General features: G+C 42.1%; 1 protein-coding gene across 1 annotated transcript in view; it reads right to left on the bottom strand.

Annotated features, from left to right (window-relative positions):
- Positions 1 to 435: 435 nt before the first annotated feature.
- Positions 436 to 22,488, bottom strand: part of CREB3L2 (cAMP responsive element binding protein 3 like 2) — a 33,568-nt gene continuing 11,515 nt past the window's right edge. The window contains exons 2-11 of the mRNA XM_029083971.1: positions 18,895 to 19,061; positions 17,201 to 17,288; positions 15,314 to 15,495; positions 14,532 to 14,678; positions 12,763 to 12,821; positions 11,376 to 11,444; positions 3,829 to 3,928; positions 2,760 to 2,886; positions 1,828 to 2,053; positions 436 to 892 (exon numbers count right to left, since the gene is read on the bottom strand). Of these exons, the coding sequence (XP_028939804.1) occupies positions 817 to 892; positions 1,828 to 2,053; positions 2,760 to 2,886; positions 3,829 to 3,928; positions 11,376 to 11,444; positions 12,763 to 12,821; positions 14,532 to 14,678; positions 15,314 to 15,495; positions 17,201 to 17,288; positions 18,895 to 19,061 (1,241 nt within the window). The 3' untranslated portion in view covers positions 436 to 816. The remainder of the gene's footprint in view (positions 893 to 1,827; positions 2,054 to 2,759; positions 2,887 to 3,828; positions 3,929 to 11,375; positions 11,445 to 12,762; positions 12,822 to 14,531; positions 14,679 to 15,313; positions 15,496 to 17,200; positions 17,289 to 18,894; positions 19,062 to 22,488) is intronic.

The following is a 22,488-nucleotide window of genomic DNA, read 5'->3' as shown; positions in this document are numbered from 1 at the left end:
ATTGAATAAATTTAACAAAACCTGCTTTCTAAACAGATTCAGTTAAACTAGTGTAATTCTCCCACACAAACAAAGTGTGACAAGACAGCAACTGATCTTTGCTTGAATTCCACAAAGGTGGAAGCAGTAGGGAAGCTTTCAACCCAGAGAGAAACCTACCCCACTAAATGAAAAAGGGGCTGGAGGGAGAAGAGAGAAAGAGCCACAGGAGGACAATTCATCAGCATCATTGCCTACCCCTCTCCTGCCTGTGCTGTTAACTGAACAGTAGCAGGGCCCATTCTTGTCCCTTTAGAAGCAGACTACACAAAATGCTTCTCAACCTCTGCAAAAGGCTCAAGTGTTGTAGACCAGCAGGCACAGAGCTGTGGCGAGATTCCAAGCAGCATTATGCTGCATCTCCTCCTCCTCTCAATTCCCTCTCCCAAGAAACCTATCACCTCCATGCTCCCATAATTTTTGCAATTCCACTCTTCTACAGATGTCTTTGTGCTCAGATTAGGATGTGTGCATGCACGCACACACACCCACCAGTCACCAGCACACTGCTGGCATCATCTGCCATCATAATTCAATCCTGCCCTTGCAGTATCAGACAGGAAAGGAATAAAAAGCAAAGACAGGGACTGTGTGTGAAGTGAGGAAGAGAGTTACAAAGACAAGAGATCCCATCTGCAGTCACAGCCTCACCAGTCAATGCAGAAGTTGAACTCCCTCTCTTTTGTGCTTTGGTTCACTGAGGATGACAAGTCAGGGGGACTTTGGTTGAAAATATGTGGGGGAGAGGGAAGTCAAGAAAAAAGGCCTTTTTTATTTTTAAGAGGTGGCATTGACTCTTCTATCTATTTCAATGATCTTCAGTGTTTCATTTCCTTCTAGTTCGGAGCTGACTCTGCAGGGAACAAGAAAACCAAAACAACAAAGGTTAACGTTTAAAGGTAGTCATTTTTAAAAGTGCAGATCCTGCTTGAATTGATAATGCTAAAAAGGCACTCAGTATTTACCAGGTACTTGTCAGTTGGAGTATGGTAATACATGGAATTAGTCATCTCTTTGGCTCTAGGTACAACTTTGACAGAAGTGCTCAGAAGGCATGCTTGGGGTGATATAGCCTCAGAATAGCATGCTTCCAAACAAAATCCCTCTCTCCACTTCTGGTGTGCTTGCTATTGCTTGTTAGCAGAGACCAAGACCTGGGCCAACAGGACAGTGGCAGGACAAGAAAAAGTACAGTGGAAAGAAAACTGCACACACATACTTAAACCAATGACTCTCTCTCTTTTCAGAGGGCCCAAAAACTTACATTTATGCTAAAAAAAAAAAAAAAGAAAAGTTAAGAAGGAACTCTGTGTGAACTCTGTGTTAAGTAGTTCAGATAACTTTACAGGTCTGTCTCTTAAGACTGAGTCCTGCAAACTTTCCACAGTAATCCTTTGATCACTGCTGCAAGAAGCTCCAACTCTTCACACCCTAACCTCATAAAAAGCCCAGTGAGTCAAAGCCTCACACTTCCACCCAACTGGCAAAAGCTTAGGTAGACACAGAAGTAAGCGCTTAAAGAAATGGGGAGGCACAACTAACAGGCCTAGAGGGGTTAGGCTTCTGGCAGAAACAGAGTTCGGTAGCTGCATTACTACAATATTGTTGCAACCACTTCTCCAGAGCAACAATTAATTTGCCTATAAGCTCTCCAGATAGAGACCAAACTCTTACTTGATTTTTCAGAGTGCCCAGCATAGCTGAGCCCCTAGTCTTACTGCTGGCCTCCAGGCACAAAAGACAGTGACGCTGAACACTCACAGGACAAGCAGCCCACCCTGCACTCACCTGTGCTGCTGCAGGCCCAGCAGCACCGATTTCTCTAGCCTTGTCTCATTGGCTATTGTGAACTGCATGATATCGTCCTGCTGTGTCCTCGGCATGGCTTCCAGGGACAGCGCTGTGTACTTGGAGGTGTCTGCTTGCCTGTCATTGCGATCTGCAAAGGAGATCGGGTTTGACGACTCCTCCAGTTGGTGAGGCTCTTCATAAATTAGCAGACTCCTTGACCTCACTGCACACAAAGATAAAAGGCAAAAAGAGATGAGAAACAGGAAGCTCAGAGAACAGTCCTGGTCATTCCAGGATATGGAATCTGTCAAGAGCAGAACTAAAGCTGCAAAGGTCTTTTTTTTCCTTAGTGATTAAGTGGTAATTTGATAGCTGAGAAAAGATACCACAGCAATGGTCCAGGAAGTGATCAAAAAGCTCTGAATTATTCACAAAACAAGAACAAAATTAAACAATCACTTTGATAATATACATTGAAAACAACTGGCTCATTAAGCATACGTAATATTAACAGTTTCCCACTCAGTCACCACAGAATCACAGATATTGGACTCTTTGTTGACATTGGCAAAGGAAAAGTCAGCTTATATCCGCTGTGCATTTTAACAGTATGAACATTTGCTATCGAGTAGAAATCCTTCTACCTTTAAGACCACTAGCTTCAGTTCCATAAACAGAAAGAAAACTGCTTTAAAGAGAAGTACCAAGAAGTCTAGTGGGGGAAAAGGCTTTGTCCATGTTTGAAGTCTGCTGCCATCAGCATAGCTTGCCAAACTATCCTTCTTTAAAAAACACAGGTACACCAAGGAATGGCAAGCTAAGGAGCAGAAAAGCAAGAGGTGCTTGCGGAGAGGGTTAGGGATGGGGGTGGAAAACAAGTACTGAAGCACAACCAAGCAATGAGCAAGACTGGGACAGTTGTCACTTACCAATGGAGTCTGTGTAGGACTCTGCTGAGGAATGTTGCCGGGGCAACACCATCTTTGTAGCAGAAGGATACGGGCCATAGCTCTGAGAGAAGCTGCCAAAAACTACTGCAAAGCACAGCACCACCATCTGGCAAAGGGAGGACGTAGAAGAAGTAAGTGCACTAGTTCTTTACGCACATGCACACATCAAAAACAAGAATCAACACAATGTCAATCTGATACTTTTTCAAAACAAACAATTCGAGGCTACTTTCATGACTACATACAGTGTCTCTTAGCAAAGGTACATACAGAATAACAATTCAGTGTTTTAAAGGGCACATTTCAACGCTGGAGTTTGCTTTCGGTGTCTGCCACCATTTTGGCTTGTTGCCTTATTTATTCCCAAAGTTGAAAAGCAGATACGGCTGCCATGTGTATTTTACAGATACTATTGGGAATTTCCAAAGCTATTTCCGCTGCTGGCCCAAGTCTTGCTTCGAAGTGACAGAGAAGCTAGCAGACTAGGAGAACAGCTTAGGCTTTGAAAATAATTTCCATCAATTTATAGCAGTAGTATAAAGGGAACTTGCTGGCTGAGTATAAGGAGGGAAAAGGGAAAAGTTTAATTCTAATCCTTTTCTTATCCTGACTACTATTACTGAAATATGACAGAAGTAGATTTACAGCCTTAGTCATGTTTTTATTTGGATGAGCAAGTTTATTTTTACTGGTGTCAAAAGAACTGAGCATCAAAGGTTACCCCTTGTGTTCATTTTACAACTCTAGACACCATTTCTCACATACAGTATTGAAGGAAACACACCACACAGAGGAGCAGTGCTCCTTCTTTCATCACTGCAGCACCCAATCAAAAGCACAGGCCTCCAGAATTTAATGCCTTCCTACAATCATTAATCTTCATCAGCCACAAGTCTCATCTACCTCAAAATTAATTGTCAAATTATGAAGAGAAGTTTCCCAAGCTGACAATTTGCAAGCGAAGGGCTTTGCAGAACAAGGGACGTGCCTTTGAGCAGTGGAAAGAGGTTCTCATTCCCCTACAATTCCCAGCTTTAGGGACACTCACCATAAGACAGGTCCCTGTCTGTGTGCTAGCTGCCTTACATGAACGGGACACTTTCCCAGCAACCATAGCTTGGAGTCTCTGCAACTGCTGCAGAAGTGTTCTGGAAAGCAAAGACAACGGACAAACATCAACACACACCAATCTACTTGCTGGTTAAATACCTTTTTGCTTCAAATTCCACACCTGGCAATAATGCAGCATTTTGATAAGGTACAGATAGTTAAAGTCCTCTCCCTGAAGTTAGTAGCAAGGAATGTTTTTAATTTTAGAAAGTTTTTACATGTATCAACACTGGAACTTTCAAAAATATCTTTTGCCTTTCCCTCAGCTGATGTCCCTGCACATCTACTTGTTTAGTACTTTCAGAAAACTATTATAAATAAAAATTCTGTTTTCAGTGTTTCTACAAGGAACGACTCCGGTAAGCATACGGACAACTGAAACTCTTCTACATGCAAGTGACTAGATGCATATACAACCTGATTCTATTTTTCAGCAGGAGTTTAGCCATTATTTTAAAAGGTGCAGAAGCAAGTTTATATCTGCTCTAATTGGTGGTAGAGGTATATGGTTACCTTATTTTTCTAAATGTGGTTTGGACCACATGTTGGACTATTTTCAAAGAAAAGGTCTTAAAGCTAGACATAGGCACAGACTCAATTTCTCAAATTAATTTATTAAATAAAGCACTTTATTGCTATTTGCTAAATCCTCCAAGAGTTGACAAAAACCACAGATGCTTCCAGCGGCTACTGTGACTGTGTCCTTCAGAGGTCCCAACCACAATGGTAATTCTTTTGTGGCTGGAGTCAACAGTCCCAGACTAGGAGGCTTTTCTGTCTCTCTGGCTGTTTTTATTCTGCTGTGTCATCAATTACTACAGTCAGGATACTAGTGATTTAAATGGGAAAATGAGAACAAGTCTTATAAGGAGCAGCTGAGGGAACTGGGATTGTTTAGTCTGGAGAAACAGAGGCCAAGAGGAGACCTTCTCACTCTCTACAACTACCTGAAAGGAGGTTGTAGTGAGGTGGGTGTTGGTGTCTTCTCTCAAGTAACCAGTGATAGAATGAGAGGAAATGGACTTAGGTTGCACCAGGGGAGGTTTAGATTGGATATTAGGAAAAATTTCTTTACAGAAAGAGTGGTCAAGCATTGGAACAGGCTGCCCAGGGAAGTAATGGACTCACCATCCCTGGAGGTGTTAAAAAAATGTGCAGACATGGTACTTCAGGACATGGTTTAGTGGGCATAGTGGTGTTGGGTTGACTGTTAGACCTGATGATCTTAGAGGTCTTTTCCAACCTTAAGGATTTTATATTTCTATCTCAAAGTATGATTGATACAGGGGTTTCACAGCAGTTCTCATTTTGTTTTTATTAAAGCTTTTTAACAGACAAGGAATAACCCAACATAGTACAATTTTGTATCAAGATGTTAAATTTGCTGTTTGTTTCTAACCTTACTTTTCTCCTGTAAGTCTCAAAATCTACCGTGGAAGAAAACCCCCACAAAACTCCAGGCAACAGCTTTGGAGGCTGTGATGTCAATGCTAAAGCAAGAGGCAAGGTCAGGATGTCAGAGAAAATAGAAGGATTATTTTAAGATCAAACTGGCTAAAAGCTAATTGTAGGACAGACCCAGAGGTGCCTTCTCAGCTCAATATACACTGGTCTGCCTATTATTATAGATTTTTTTAATCATCAATGCTCCTTGCTAATTAGGGTTTAATGAATTCAAGGACTTCAGGAATGCATTCTGAAATGAGCCCAAGACATGCTCACAGTACAGATTTATCTGGGCCAGCAGATCCTTCTCAACTTATAAAGGAAGGATGTCTTGCATGCTCTTGAGAGCATGGTTAATTCTGCAACTCAATGTTTAAAAAAAGAAAGTGATTTGTCTAATTCAGTCCTTTATTCACTATTAGAGAGACCACAGGCAAATTAAAGAGATGAAAACACTGTCCATCATGTAAGTGAGACCATCCTAATTCCCTGCTCCCTTCTGCATCTCTCCCCAGTCCCTCCTCACATCCACTACATGGCATGGGGTTCACAAAGATTTGTGCACACACGGTCTATATCGTTTTCCAGCACAGAATGTGCCGCATACAGTGTTCCCGTGATAGGCCACCAGCTATGTTACACAGCAATGCCTTTTTAACCCTGCAATTTCTGTGCTGTTATAGAAGACTAAATCTTTTCCCCATTTCAGGCCTGAGTCACTGGGCTCGACACAGAATAGCTCTGTGGAGCAAGGAGGAAGGAGCTCTCCTCCTCACCAGCTCGGGGGCTGGCAGCAGCAGCAGCCTTGAAATCCTGATCATTCTTGCCACTTTTTGTGGAGGCGTCAGTGAGAAAACAGCTAATGGCTGGGGAGGAAATCAACAGAGAAGAGGCAATTCTCCCCATTTTGCTCATCTCTGCCTTTTTGTGTTCAATTTTAAAAACCTGCTGGGCAGAGTGGGCCCAGACAGCTGATTCCAAAACAGTCTCTTTTTGGAAAGTATAATTAGGCAGGTATTCTGAGGTCTGGTATATAGAGAGAATTCATCTCTCTCCTTATTTACCAGCTACCTTCATATAAGATGTCCTTCTCCTCCAAGTCATTTACCTGTTTGAGCAGAGCTACTGTCTTCTCAGCAGACAAGGACTCGGTGTTGGGAGCCGACATGCTACAAGTGCATTTTCAAATTCAGAGCAAAAGCAAGAAACAAGTTTGTTTGTTCAGAAATGATACCAGTTTACCCTGCCACCACCAAAACAGGGCACTTCTTGGTGCTTTTATTCTCTAATTGAATTTGGAATGGTGGAAGAGTGGATTCTGAAGTCAAAAGATCTCCTTTCCCACGAAAAAGCTGCCTTCAATGTTACTGTATGGCTGCAGGAATGATCTGGACTGAGACAGGGAAAAAGAGCAGCTCTCTGCTCTGCAAAACAGAGACTTACAGTAAACTAAGATCTCCCTCTGAATAGCAGTAGGAAGGCCACAAATGCTTTTAGTGAAACACACTGCTATGGCTGAGTCCTAACAGGAGAAAATGCAATCCCGAGGCAGCATGCACAGGGGGGTTTGCACCCACAGGGATTATTTTCATGGTGTCTGACACATTTCCCAGTGATATTCAATTAGAGGGTCACCTCTGTAGGAGGTGTGAACGTGCTTTCACGCTTTTCTCTGCCAATGGAAGCACCTCATAGGAAAGCTGTAAAGTGACTGAAGACTCCTGCTCTCTCTTCCACACACTGCCAGCAAATTCACTTTGCCTGTGATGTCTTGCTTTCGTGTGCACATTCACGTATTCATCTTCAGAAAACCCCTTTCACTACCAAAGTAAAGAACAAGATAAGGCATCCAGTGCCACTTCGATTAAAGAGAGAACATTTGTCACTCCAGGACCCAGTCACCTGGGAGGTTTCCTCAATTCAGTGTTTATGTTTAAAATCCAACATCAATTTAAACTAAAAAAGACAGTTTCTCAGGGACACCAAACACTGTTTATTTTGATCAAGATTTTTCAGAAAATTTATCTACTTTGTGAGGAATAAAACCTAACTTTGATAAGGAGAGAGAAAAATTCTTGTCTTCCAACTCTACACAGAGATTCCTTCTCTGCCTGTCCTATTTGTAGGAAAGAGAGCAAATCTCAAAGTAAGGTTTCCACTGAAAGATCAGAATACCTCAAAGCAGAAAAAAACCCCCCATTTTTTCCTCATTTGAATTACAAATTAAAAAATCCAGTAATTTTTCATCAAAGATGTTTCAGCATAAAAAAAACTGTCCTGCTGACAACAAGGAGTTGCTCCAGGGCTGCCACACTTCGTCAGCTATCATAAGGGTGCTCTGAAATGAAGTGTAAGATATCTCATTGCAACTTAAATCCTGATCCTTCATTCCTTGAAAAGGACTTGGTAAAATGACTTTACCAGTCTCAAATAAAGGAATAGCCAAGCAAATCAGTGAAGTCTGGCAGCTTTGGTGCTGATAAACCCTTGGTAGGTCAGACTGATATGCAACTTGATCTTTAGATGACTGGGAGTTGTAACAATAGCTTGAGAAGGAGCATAAGAAATGGAAGAACATCCCAATTGTATCTATATAGCCATTGCCTTTAAGGCACCTGTCAGAGTGGAGATCTATACAGCTTGCTAGTCATTACTCCATGGGAGCAACTCTAGCAGCTACTTGCATGCTTTGTCCCTGTGTGACACTCTCAACCACATGCTCATTGGATCCTATGTCTATCATTTCTCCAGGAAAAGTGATCATCAGTATATTTCTAAATATATAAGACTCAACAGAAGTGAAAAGCAAAAGTACTTCTTGCATGTCATACACAGTACCAGATGTTTCAATAGCCATGGCCTAGCTAACACTGGTGTCAGAGACCATAGCCAACTCCATAGATGATTGGCAGTTTCTGCTGTCAGAACCAGTGCCCAAAACGTGAGTGGATCAAGCCTTCTTGGTGACTAGAACAAGTCAGTTCAACTCTTGGTTCCAGCTTCTTCTCACACCTTTTGCTTTCTCAGACACCAGTGCTCCACATGTTCAGATGGTACTCAAGCCAATGACAGTCTGGCTCACTTGTGGCTATGAGATGTAACAGATACGTGTGTAATAATGTGCTTCCTTAGTTTTGAGAAAACTGCCTAGAAAGGAAGTTGGATGGGTTTCTTTCTGACTGAGTCACATAAACTAGGAGAGGAAACATATGCTAGTGTTCTAATACTAAAGATGTCAAAAATGCTGCAGTCACTCCCTCGGAGTAATGAGAATTAAAAACTCCCCTGCATATTGAGCCCCAGCCTCCTGCCTTGCCTTTCAAGATGCACGAATGTCAAGGGAGATGCTTACAGATGCAAATTTTTTGAGCACACTTGCACCTTGTATATTACAGCTTTTCAGATGCAGAATTTCAGGCTAAGGCAAGCTCTCAGGGAAAATTCTTCTAATTTTTTTCACATTATTGAGGATAATGCAGGAACCTTTTTACAAGAATAAATTCTAGTGTTGCCATGGTTTGGAGCCAGAAATGTAACCAGGGTTTCCCTGAAGTCTTAGGTATGTATCTGTGCAAATGTGTTCTACGTATATAACATGTTCTAAAAAACCATTTGCACATACTGAAAGGAAACTCTGCTGTTCAATAGTTGTATGTTATCATACCTTCAACTCCAGACAGACTATAAAAACATGATACTGGCAGCATATACATGTGCATGAACTTCTAGGTAAGTAGCTACAGCCCAATTTTCCAACAATGTAAAAAACCAACTTTGTCTTCATCTACGCTTGAATGCATGAATGTTTTTATATGTAATCACAGCTCTTACTTTCCTCTTATCTTTCTTCCACTCTTACAATTTTTCACAACAAAAGAACAGCTCTAATGTTTGTAGATCTACTTTTAGATAATACCTCCCACAATGCCTTCATTTTTCACTGCGTTAAACACTCAAAGTTGCAACTAAAGTCAATTGGGGCTCTGCTTTGGGCATATTAAATAAGATACAAGTGTGTGTGACTGTGTGGTAGGTACTTTGAGAAATAAAGTCCTAAACATATAAATTTGGACATTCAAGAATAAACTGACACTGCAGAATTCTGACCACCACTGCTTTGACCTTTGATTCCTGACTGTATATAGGAGATGGGAATACCAGCTATAGGATGCTGTGAAGACAAATTCTGAAACATTTGAAAAGTTTCTGGATGCCACATCAAGGCTCTGTGCAAACACCAATGAGGAAACCAGACATTTTGAATTCAGCCTAGGAAATGGATAATGTTCACTAAACAAGGGCCTGAAACCATTCTCTGAATGAGATAGTTGCACAATTATACACTAAATAAGAAAAGTGGTTCTTTAGGGTTAAGGTCAAAAAAACCCCACGATGTGGTATGTTATATAATTCAGGCCTGATGAAAGCAGGTACTTTTACAAATTTCCAAGTACTTCAATTTGAAACCTTAACAGATTTTAGATACAGTTTGTTTCTAAATAGCCAAAACAGCATCACCATGAATTACAAGAATTTCTGCACAGAGGAACATCTGCTTCTCTGCAGGAGATTCCAAATCAATATCAATGCTATTGCAGAGGGAAGAAAACAATGGAACTCATCCCACATGCCCAGAGTATGAAAGCTTTGGAGATAATATCACTTAGCTAAGTATTTTTAGAGCATTTAGCAGCAGACAATTAAGATCATCAACTAATAGAGAAGATGCTAAATGTCTTCTCTAAAAGGATGGACAATACCAACAAGGCTGTTGTCACGACCACATCCACAACAACTCAGAGGTGAAAACAGTTGGTCAAATGTGGGTGAACTGGGGAGAACAGCTCTAGGCTTGACAACATATTGTCCCTGAGTGGTTCATCCACAGCTGTACCTTTCCTTAGAGGAGCTGGCTTCAGCACCTCCGGGGACAGATCCCAGGAGAGAAAACCCTACTCCACCTAAAGAACAATTCCTAGTTCTTTTCTGCAAAACCCTGGAGGAAGATACAAAAGGCACAGAAATGGCTTGGCTCTCTTCAAACAAGCAGCAGATGTCTTTATGCATGAGCAGTGTGTGGGAGACACTCTCCAGCAAATTATAGTGCTACAGGGTCTAGCTCCACAAAATTAGAGATTGGATATGGAGATTAGAAACAACACATGCCACTCAATTAGCAATAGATTGGCTGCCAGACAAGCTCTAGGGCCATTTTCCACCATCTTGGGTCCTATCTTCAAAACCCAGCCTCCTCCCACACTTCAGTGCTAACATCATGTTCAATGGTAATATTCAACTATCACTACAAATGCCTCTAAGGTATTAAAAGTGGCCATATATAGTACCAGCTCTTTCAAATTTGCCATCATTAGAGAACACACTGAGCATAACCCATGATTGACTCTCCACTCTCAGCTAACATTCGATTAAAAGCTCAGCTATTCAAAATTTTCTGCCTTGCGTCCTTTGAGAAAGCCACCACCAAATCACGCATTTCTTCAGAAATGAAGAAACAAGAGGTTGATTTTCCCCCTCCAAATGAAGGAAATTCTAGAGAGTGAGATGGTTAGAAGGGTGCACAACAATTGCAATGACATGTAATAGTCCAGAAAGAGCTAATAATGACTCTGGAGCTTCAGCACTGTAATTTCTGGAAGTGTCACGTTCCAGGTCAAGGTCTCCTGTCAAAACCGTCTTTCACTAAATAAAGACAATTTGGAAAGTTGGGCTGCAGTTTTTTGTTTGTTATGTATTACATTTCCTTGGGCAGTGGAAGAATTCCAAGAATGCTAAAAGGTTTCTCAAGCACAACACTGGTTAGAGAAACAGCTTAAGACCTGACACCAAAGCCTCCATGCTTTACATCACATTGCAGTCATGGTAACTGGCCTTCCTCGTCTTTCCTTGACATTAACCACAACAGATACAGCTATTGTTCACATTTCAATCAATGTGAATTGATTCAATCTTAACTTCCAGATTTTCCCTTTTCATTGTAGTATCATGCTACTGTTTTGTTTTATTCCCTCCATACCTTACCTGTTAGTATTCTCCAGGACTTCAACCTTCTTACGCAGCTCACTATTTTCATTTGAACAGGTCTCAACTCTGGAAATAGCACAAGGAAAGAAAGAGGAATGTAAAAAAATCGTCAAAGAGATTGTAAAACAAACCAAACTTGCTTTCACAGACAGCTCTATGATCTTGCCTACATTTAATATGAAGATACACCAGTGAACTTTAGTCATAATCTTTAATCATACTTCATAGTGTAAAAGACATTGCAAAAGCTGCTACTACCTGTGGACCACCTGTTTAAAATGCTCAACTACATCCCAGTAGGTACAGATCATTCAGGATGGGCTGTAACTACTTTTTATTCCTTGAAATAGCAACAGTAAAGACCCTGCTCAGACTTTTTCTGTTCACCTGCCCATGGGACAGATATTTAAAAGTCACAGAAAATGCTATATTTATGTTGTTAGCAAGTATTCTGTGCAAAAGGTGTTCTTTTGCATCTCATCGCTGGAGAGGAATTTGGTGAATGCTATGCTTCTGAAATCAGATCCTTGGATTTCAAGTTTAAGAAGGCTAACAAGCCAGGAGATTAATTCCCAAGGGAGTGCTCATTTCCACACTGGCCCTGGAGACTGCCTAAACTAAAGATTATCACATAACATGCTACATAAGAGGTCCAAGTGAAAATATGGGACTCCTAAAAAGACAAACATGACTATGTGGAAAAAAGGTAAAGGGAAATTGCTTTGAGATCTGTATGCATAGGGCAGAATTTCTCAAGAGTAACTCTGAGAAAGCAACACTCATCTATAAAGAGATAAGAAGAAAAAAGGAAATTACATCAAAGATGGTACAAGGGGTTTAACAGATCCATCTTGTGAAGTATGTAAGAGAAATACCAGAATACTTGTCTCCTGGAAGAAAGACTAATTTGTGATATAAATCACTAACTGAGGGTTTGGCTCCTTGTCGCTAAGGGAAGTCAATGGGTCACATGCTGTTTTCCTTAGTCCTGCTTATTTTCCCAGGCAGTCTTGACTCACTCATTTCCTATTTCTGTCTCCATCTGCACTAGCAGACAGAATACATTCTTTCTCCGGATGCTGCCTACCCACTATGCCAACAGAGCTGCATGAAGGGGAGGCCAACAGCAGATGGGTCTTGCCTTATTTAACGCTGGAAGTCTTTGTTGACATGCTAGCAACGTGTTGCAGGTAGACACAGTTACAAACGCAGCACCCCAGCACACGTACAAGCAGAAGCCAGAAGAGTCTTTTCTTAGTCACAACCACGAGATGGCAGCTGGCACTCTGTGCACGAAACAGTCCCAGCATCAACAGCTGGATCCCTTCCCAGTCCAGCAACTAGTGCTATTGGCCTGCTTGAAACAGGAAGGAGGCTGGCTTACTTTTTCTCCAGACTGTCCATGTATTCTTTCTTTTTTCTTCTACTTTCCTGGGCAGAGATCTAAGGAAAAAGAAAGAAAAACACCAAATATTTGCATAGAAGAAAAAAAAAAAGGTATCAGAGATGAATAAACTGGTAAAAAGCCCTGACGTTATTAGATTCAAGCCTTCATGCTGTTCTCATTTTTGTTCCTGGCAAGCAAAGCACTGGCTTGGTCTGTTTCCACATCCTGAAGCAAGATTGCTCCTCTCAGTAGTAGGAAAAAGATCATTCCCTGCTCTTACAGAACTAACCTTAAAAAGTAAATCAGATTCATCTGGAGAGAATATCCTAGGACAAATAATAGAAGATGATCCCAGGTCATTGTCCTGCATCTGGGAGAGGAAAAGTCCATGCATGCATTAGAAAGTAGCTTTGTAGAAAAAGACTTGGGGGTCCTGGTGAACACATCAAACATAAGTCAGCAATGTGCTCCTGAAGCAAAGGCGGCCAGACAGATACAGGTGTATATTAGCAAGATTGAGAGAAGCAGTTCCTTCCCTCTATCCACCACCTGCAAGACCACAGCCGAGTACAGCATACCGTTTGTGGCTCTGAAATAAATACTTTGGTCATACAGAAGCAAGTCCAGAGGAAGGCTGCTGCTATAATAAGCATGCTGGAGCACATGACATATCAGAAAAGGCAGAGAAAGCTGACTTTGTTTAGATTCAAGAAGAGAAGGCTAAGAAGGGAATCCTACTGCTGTCTTCAGCTAACTTGTGTAGCAACGATAAAGTCAGAGTCTTTTCAGAAGCATACAGCAAAACAGTAAGAAGTATCAAAATACAAGTTGCAACAAGGGAAATTCCAATTAGATGTTAAGACTTCTATTTACTTGTTTTTACCACAAGAGTGGCCTAATATGAGAAGAGGTTGTCCAGAGATGCTGGGAACTCTTCACCCTTTGAAACAGTAAAATGTGACTGGACAAGCCCCTGAGCAACTTGATCTATGCTGACTCTGCTTTCAAAGCAAGGAGTTGGAGCAAAGGACCTCCAAAGACCCCTTTCACTATAAATGACTGATTATATGAAACTGGTACATAAAATGCACAAGGTCATTTTAAAAAATTTTGAAAAAATATATTACAAGACCAAAATCCAATTCAGTGTAGGCAAATTTACAATTCTATCTGCAAAACCAATAACAGAATGCATTAACCTTCAAAGATGTGCTAATATCCTTCAGAACAAGTGAGCTGCTCAGGTCTGAAAAATAAAAAAAAAAAAATGCTTTCCTCCTTATCACTAGCTCTTACCCATGTTGGAAGAAAGAAAATACTTGTAGGGCATTTCACAGCCTTGCTATCAACCACCCATTAAAGGTCATGGAATTCAGTGATCAAAAGACTAGGGTACTGAAATACAGAGTCAAATTTTAAAACATGAAACAGTGGAAAAGAACACCTTCATAATCATGGAAAGAACACCGAGGTTTTTGCCTGCCAGAAGGGTAGGATTGTACTGTTTTTAAAATGGAGCCAAGCAACAGCAACTTGATACCCTGCTTGCTCAATACTCTATTGTTCATGTGTTCAGGTAAATACCTAGACAGAGGCACACTGTCACACTGACAGACAATTTGATGGATGTGTTTAGGAACAAAGAAAAGCACTTTGTTAAAAGACAGCATTCAACACTACCACAGAGCATTACTGCAGAAATGTTGCAGCATTTTTTTAAATGAAGGATAAGTAGGATATACCCAGTAAAGCTAAATAACATTTACCTTGTTCTTTATTTTCCTGCGGATTTTCTTCAGCACTTTCTCCTCTGCTTTTGTCAGAGGCAGTTTGGTAGGGATTGGGTACCCCTCTGCTATCAGTGTCCTCTTCTCCTCCTCTGTCAGGATGAGTGGGCCGGTCCCCTGTAATTTCTGCAAGTGTCACAGAAATAAAATAATATAACAGTAAGTGCACACAGTCCTAGAGAAAATGGTGTTGGGGAAGAGAGGCAGCAGCTCCCCCACTTCAGACAGGACTCTCTGCCTAGTAACACAGCAGCCTCTTGCAACTGGAAATGCCTGGAAGGGGAAGACCTTTTAGATAGCTTCCATTCAGAGACTGAATCTTTGGGACAGGATTCCCTCAAAACACTTGTTCTTGGCCCAGCTCTGCATACACTGAGGCCAACAGTAAAACTTCCCTTGGCTCAAACATGGAAAGAGACAAACGAGAAACAGTACTGAAAAATCCCTCCCTAAAGATGACCACTTGCTTTCAACAAGACAAGAGGACAGACACAGGTTGACCAGGGACCGGTTAACCCAGTAGGGCTGGGCCCTAATGCAAAACACAATCCATGGTGGGAGAAACCTAATAACACTGTTGAACCTCGTCTCAACTTAGAGAAGAGGTACACACTGTTCTCTGTGGGAACAGAACAGACCAGTGAGCAAGAATTACTGGATTTGCAGTTTTGACCAGAGATGGGTTCACCTAAAGAACAACAGAAAGTTAGCAAATCCATGGCAAAAACAGTAATTAAAAAAAAAAAGCCAGTCTAACTTACATGTGGCGCAGTCAGGAGAGGGGAATTCGAGAGTGCTGAAGCTGTGCGCGATGTCACTTTAGCTGTGGCTTGTAGCTGGACTGGGCTGGAAGGAGGGAGCGACCTAGCTGGGCTCTGCCCTCCTTCAGAGTCACTGCCATGGCTGCTGGGAGGGGTTGGAGGCAAATGCAGGGGATCCACTGCTAAATGGCAAGAGAGATATATAAGACAAAGTTTTGAGGTGCTAATTTACATTTTCCACCAGAGCTGCCACCACCACCCAATTTCCAAGACTGCTAAAAAATGGATCAAGCAAAAGTGGCAACTTGGAAGATTTTCAGAGCATGCAGGTTTCCAAAGGAGGAAAGAAACGCAGCAGCTATCTTTAGGTTCAACAGACAAAACAGGGCTCTGTACATATGCTACAGTCATTTCTACCTACACTTCAGCTTCTCCAAGTGCTTTGAGGTTTAAGCATAGCCCTGCAGTACAATCCCCTGTCCCTGGGAAACCACGTTAACAGAGGGCTCTGAGCCAGCGTGCTTTCTCTACAAAAAAATTAGTCTTTCCTAACTTTGCCATGGATTAAATGAATCACCAGTATTTTTCAAGAGAAGATATCGTGTCCAAGGTGTTATATGAACAGCAAGGAGAGAAATAATCTGCCTCCTAAGGACCTGGCTTGGCACAACTGAGAGGAAGTGACAACCTAGCGACAGTGAAGGCTTTGAGGTACTGATGGAGCAGGAGCAGCACAGGCAACCACCACAGGAACCTCTCTCGCACTGTGCTGTCTACAGCCATAAGCTAACTTCTACTGCACTTGTAGCCAAAAGAACCTGTGCTAGAATTGGCAAGCAAAGTGCTGCTCATAACCAAATGGGTCTGGACCAAGAGAAACAGGGCAATGTCTCACCTACTTATATTACATGGACAATTTAGCAGATGTCCAAAACAGCCACAACTAAGTAATTTTTTTCTTTGAGATAAATTTACAGCAATGAAAATTGGCCGTAGGAAGATACAGGGCTAAATTTGCCACCTTCCACTTCTGTTATACTTTGGAAATTTGAGTTGAAAAGATCAAAGGGGTGGTGGGGGAGGAAGGAAGAAAAAGAGTAACAAAAAAAAAAAGCTATTTTACATGAGCTCTTTTTTTCTAATCTTAACTCTAGTAGTTGTCAGAAGAAGATACACACTTGAAAAACAGCAAGGTCCTTAATCCCACAAACTGAGCAATTGAATCTATACCCTGGGTTGAGATAGATATAGCCTCCCTTTTTCTACCTGCTACATCACTTGCCTCTCTCTCTAGAGCAGTCCTACTTACCTCCACAAATTAATTCACTAACAGAATATCAAGTGTTCCTTCTGAGATGTCGTTCTCCGCTCAAATTTCAGTGCAAATATTTGGCTCTTTCAAACTTTTCTTGTTTTAACAGATTATGTGCCCCAAAACATTTGCTCCTCCTTCCTCATTTTTAATGTCATATAAACTCACATCCTTGCTTTTGTATCAGAGGTTAAAACAGTAAAGTTTCCACTTATGGTCTTCATGTTTTCCATGCCTTAGTTAAGTCCCCTCAAATCGATTTCTCTTCTAGTCTAAATAATCCTGTACTTTAAGGATTCAAGCTCCCTCCAGCAACTGTACAATTATTAATATGCTACAGACAAAAAAGGGATAATTTTATTTGTGATGAGCAAGTGGAAAAAAAAAAGAAAAGACACATAAATGGGTCAGAGAGCCTGGCTCTTCAGCAGCCTGAGTTGAATCCCTAGAAGGCAACAGCTTCAGCCTAAAGATTACCATGGTGAATGAGGAAGTCAAATATTTAATCAGGGTAAAGTACATTAATTGTGCATTCTGGTCATCTCCCCTGCATTTTGAGTTGGTAATTAACAGACCTTCCTTAGAAGAGAGGTTCAGGAACTGATCCACTTCATGGGGCTCCAATTTAATCTCTGGAAGAACATTCTGACTCAGTGGTTTCATCTAGGAAAGAGAAATTAACAGCATGAAAACCCAAAACACACATATTAAAAATCTTAATAGAAGGATACAAGGATGACTTCTCCATAAAAGGAGAGGTTTCCCTCTCCTCCTGCTCTGCTACAGGCAAAGCTTTAACTGCTTCACACAGTTTGCTAAACCAGGCCACAGAGAACACTGCCCTGACTACTCCCACTGTGGCTTTTCTTACTACTATATTTAGCTAAATAAAAGATTACGCCTCAGAGATGACATTTCAGACTGAAAGCTAGCATGCAGCCCACTCAAATTACTTCTCTTAGCAACAGAGCTACCGCTAGGATTTGCCGGACCACACAGTCTGTTTGAGCAGAGACAGAAACACTCCTGGCAGTGGGGGAAAGCCTGTTCAAGACCATTGGCATCTGGGAGCAAGAGTAAGGTGCCAGTCACTGAGCATCAGATTATTGGACCCAAGTTCATTTCATGGTATGGAAGAGCAGGAAAAGAGATAGTCACAGCTGACTGAAGTTTGGAAGATACCTGGCTTGCCCTGTTGTCAGGGCTGGGGCACCAGGCTGCCAAGCTGTTGCCCAGAGTCTGCCTGAACACTACAATCCCAGGCTTGAGGAAGTTAGTCTGGCACATCAGCATGCTCGTGGCAGCCAAAATCTTTCTCAGTAATTTGTGTAATTAATCTGTGCAATGGCAATGAGCCATCAGCTAGTCCCAATATACTCTATGCGAGTCATGGCATCCCAAACTACAGCAAGACTACGTACCAGGGAGAGCACAGTCAGACTAGAAGAGGATTATGGGAAACATGTGTACTTATATTTTTCAGTTTCTCATAAAATAATTTCTGTTGCACATATTTCTGATCCACATCCAAGTGGAAACATTTATTTTCAGCATATACTAACTCCACCCGGCCTGGACTGACATCGCACCCTGGGGACTGAGAACAGTCATGCTTCTTCCTCCACTGACAGGGGACTCTGGTGACCCATCAGTTGCTGCAGTTCATTCTCCTTAACTCAACCACAGCCAAACTAAGCCCTTGAGGATGCCCACTGACTGCTTCAGCTGTGGTCAGAACGCCATCACAAATGCTCCTTACAAGGCAGGTTGGTGTGGAAGCAGCAGCAGCTCAAAATGTCAAAGCTTCATAGATCTGGCAAAAGTGACTTAGCAGGCAAACAGGGAAACTCTCCAGTCATTTCAAACAAGGAGTCTTGTTCTGATTAGGGGAAGGCACAGCAGCACTAAAGCAAATTATTTTGGAAGCTTGTCATAAGGTCAACAAGGCAAATAGGTTGGTCGGTTCAGGTGGGACTGGTTCATTAGAAACCATTCAAATATTTTTAAAAATGCACGAACCCCAGGCTTTGGGGCTAGCATAGAAGATAAATCCAACCACTAAGACCTGAAGATGCAGATAAATGTTTTGAAACACTAGCTCTTACAGCAGCAGTGGGACATCATCAAATATTAAAAAACATTAAAGCAGACTGCAGTGTGCACCCTGAATTGACAACATTTTGCGCCAAGGAGGCTACACTGGTATGCAGAGTCTTAGGAGAATCTGTAGCTAATTGCACAGAGAGGAGAAAAGAAAGTCTGCATGTACCAGGGAATCTATCTGTAGCTCAGGTTGTTCCTCTTTCAGCGACGTGGCCGTGACTGTGAGACTGATGGAGGGAGCAAGGCCTGATGTCTCACACAACACTGGCTCAGTCTTTATTGCTGCTGGAGTCAGCTCTGTACCCAGACACCATTCCTCATTTTTCAGGTCACCTGCCAGGGAAGGAAATAGGACACCACATGTTTAGGTCAGAGACAGAAAGGCTACAAATGAAAATAATGTCATCCCTCCTCCAGAGAAGGGAAACAAACACAGAAGGCATTTCAGTCTGTCAACAAAACTCTGCCCTTACTATTCAGCTCTCAGTCAATGCAGACAACCATGACATTTCAGGGCTGTAACCTAATCCTAGCCCCAGGATACAGAAAGAAGCAGTGAGGAAAGGCACAGAGCACTAATCACTGCACGCTGCCGAAAGCTGCTAACACATAGCAGAACAAGACTAAACAAGCCACTGGGCAAAGCAGCCAGGGAGCCATGTCCTGCATGAGCTAATGCCTGCTGACTCAGTTTTATTTCTCCTTGTAGAGACAGCATTTAGCTCGACTTTGGCTCCTTCTACTGCTTGCAATCATCAAATAGCCAGAGCGGTGCTACTATACTTTTAAGAACAAAGGATTTTTCACACTCAACTTCGAAATTTTCCCCCCAAGGATTCATTTAGTAAGTACAAAAGAGGATAAAGGCTTTGATGATTTCACAGGAGCACCAGTGCCATGATGATCATGCTGATTTCCTCCCCAGAGCCTCTGGAAGTCAAAGCATAGGATACGTATTTTGAATGGCAGCAATGAAACGTGCATCACATGTTGGCAGAATTGTCCCCTAGCCCAACTTACTGCTAGCTCACTAATCAGGAGAAAGCCATGTAACTTTTCACTGGACAAAGCTGAAAGAACTGAAAGAAGGTTCCTGTGGTGTCAAGAACTGGAAGAAGGTTGGCATGGTAAATTGGTAGCTCACCATTTCCATTCACGAGGCAGCCACTGTTTGGCTTGCTGAAAAGGGACTTACTCTCCCAAGTCTAAAGTATGATAGAGGATCAAGAACTTGTAAGGACTTGACCTTTAAAACAATTCCATAAGGGTATTAACAACCCCACTTTAAAAAAACAAACAAACAAACAAACAAAAAAAAACAAAACCCCAAACTAATGCATTTTTGGCAGTTACAATTCTGCCTTAAAGAAATTCCCGTCCCTTAAAGAAATTCCCATCCCTATTGCTAGAGTTCAGTCATATAAGCTCTTTTCTCTTGCAACAGAGTACCCTACACCAGCTGTACTGCAAAAAACCAGCATATAGCACAGTCCTCTGCCACAACTCATCAGTAGTTGTGGGAAGCATGTCCATAAATCAAGCAGCTGGAATCTGAGGCCAAATATACATCAGAAAAAAGGGTGTTGATCTTTCTTTCAAAGCTTTCTCCTGCCCTCGTACAGAGTATACTGCATATATGGAACTAAAGCAGAGAGCAAGCACGTAGACAGCATGGTTAGTAAACAGCAACAGAGCTTTGAATTAACTGCATGCTGCATCAGCACTGTGGGAGGCAGCCACAGTACTGCGGCTGTGCCACCAGCAGTCTGCAAAGCCAACACAAGACCCTCACACCTCAGAACATATCAAGCTGGTGAGATGTCAACAGAGCTCAGCTGCAAACAGGTAACCCCTGCAGGCTTAGGGCCCCTGTGCTGCTGTCTGCCATTGCTATTAAGACCACACATGCCTATGGCACACAGGCACTGGGCACAAGCTGGGTGAGTGGAAGAAGGGAGAAGTATGTACGTCTCCAGTGCTAGCAATTACTTTGTGGTGGGACCTAACCTCCACTGCTGGCAAGGAAGGAGGTAATTTGAGTAAAGAAACACCAAGGAATTAAAAATGAAAAATACGTATCCTGTAATCAGAAGCTGAAGAACAGTGAGCTCTGCTCTGCCAAGAGAAGTAACTGTATAGCAAGGGCTAAAGACTGTATTTAAGTTTCTGGAGGGCTTACTCCCAAAGCTTCCTGGGAAATGCAGAAATACAAAAATAGAAGTATTTATGAAAAAAGAGGTAGCATTATCTAAATATTAACTCAGGAGAGAGGACATTGCTCTCTTTCAGCTACCCCTGAGCCTCTCCACTCACAAACACGAGAGCACAGCTCCCTCCCTGCTGACTGCAATGAAATGTTCAGTGGATCCGTGGATTCCCTCTAGCTTGCTGTGTGTGGATCATTCAGATAAGAGCTTTAAAGTGGTATCTTTGCCTGGAAATCCAGAATCCTTTGGCAAATACAACTTTCAAATGCTTGTTTGGATAACTTCTTCCAAAACCTTCCCTACATCGTGTTGTACAAAGCCTCCACTTGCTGCCTCTCACACCTCTGGGTCGAGCGACGCCGTGCCAGTGCTATCATCTGTAATGTACTTTAGACTCCCTTTGGGAGGGAAGGTTACATACTAATGAGAGCTCTCGGTGAACTAAGTAATTAGCCGTAACTTTCTGAGATTTGTATCATCATGCAAGTAGAAGAGAAATCTAGGCATGAGTGCCCAGTGAAACAGGGCATGTCCTCTAAGGCTGAACTTTGTGATGTTTATCACCTCTAATCCCCAGACTCATCACGAGGATTCAGCTGCTGTAAGACAAGATATGCTGGCCTTCAACCGGGCATTTTACTGCTCTGCAACCTGACTTTGCTGATTAACCTGACCTCCCTGCCACCACCACTTAGATCTGCACTAACTGCTCCAAGTTATTCCAGGCTTCAAAGCCAGTCTAACCAGTTCTTAAGAGTTACGGATGGTTTTCAGTGACAGCAACGGCACATTTAACACTGAGGTAACCTAGAAGAACTGCATCTAACACTTTTTAGACACTGCCTCTTCCAATGCATGGTGACAACTGTCATTCCAGATGACTGGTCAAATCCCACTTTGATACTCCCCTCTCCCCACTTTTCCCAAGCCCCTGTTAAGCATTTACTATCATGATTCTAGTGTTGTGCAACAAGTCACTTTCTTTCAACACATTCCAGCTTCTGAAGTCACCAACGATCTCTCCTCTGCTCCAAGAGAGCTGCAAGGACATTTCCTTTCTCCTCTTCCTGAGCATAACGGGTTGACATTTTCTGAAAAATCATTCTTGGTTCATTCTTGTAATAGCCCCCAAGCACCTGAGTCTACTCTGACAAGCACTGTACTAGTTGAACAAAGTGGCAGCCCTTGACCTAATAAGAATGTTGCACAAAACCAGACAAATTTAGGCAAATAGGGGTAAAATTGAGCAGGCTAGAGAACACTTGTCATACTGAGAGGCGTGGCACACTGTCAAAGACAATGGTATTTCTTATGGAGGGGTATGAAGAACCATGAAAAGTCTTATGGAATAATGACAACAAGTAAGAAGGTGCATGTGAAATATTGAAATGAAAGGGCAACAGAGGTTGGCTCAAGGGACCCACTGGAGCAGAAGGGAGGTCCCTTCTCCAAACCATGCAAGACATGCTGTGGAAAGAGTAGATGACTGGTGTCAAGAAACTGAAAGTGAGTATTTGCATTTGTATTTATATTTACATTTGACATGATCCAGG

The sequence above is a fragment of the Antrostomus carolinensis genome, unplaced genomic scaffold (genome assembly GCF_000700745.2).
Source record: "Antrostomus carolinensis isolate BGI_N321 unplaced genomic scaffold, ASM70074v2 scaffold39802, whole genome shotgun sequence".
NCBI classification, from domain to species: domain Eukaryota; kingdom Metazoa; phylum Chordata; class Aves; order Caprimulgiformes; family Caprimulgidae; genus Antrostomus; species Antrostomus carolinensis.
This window is presented reverse-complemented; position numbering and strand designations above follow the sequence as displayed.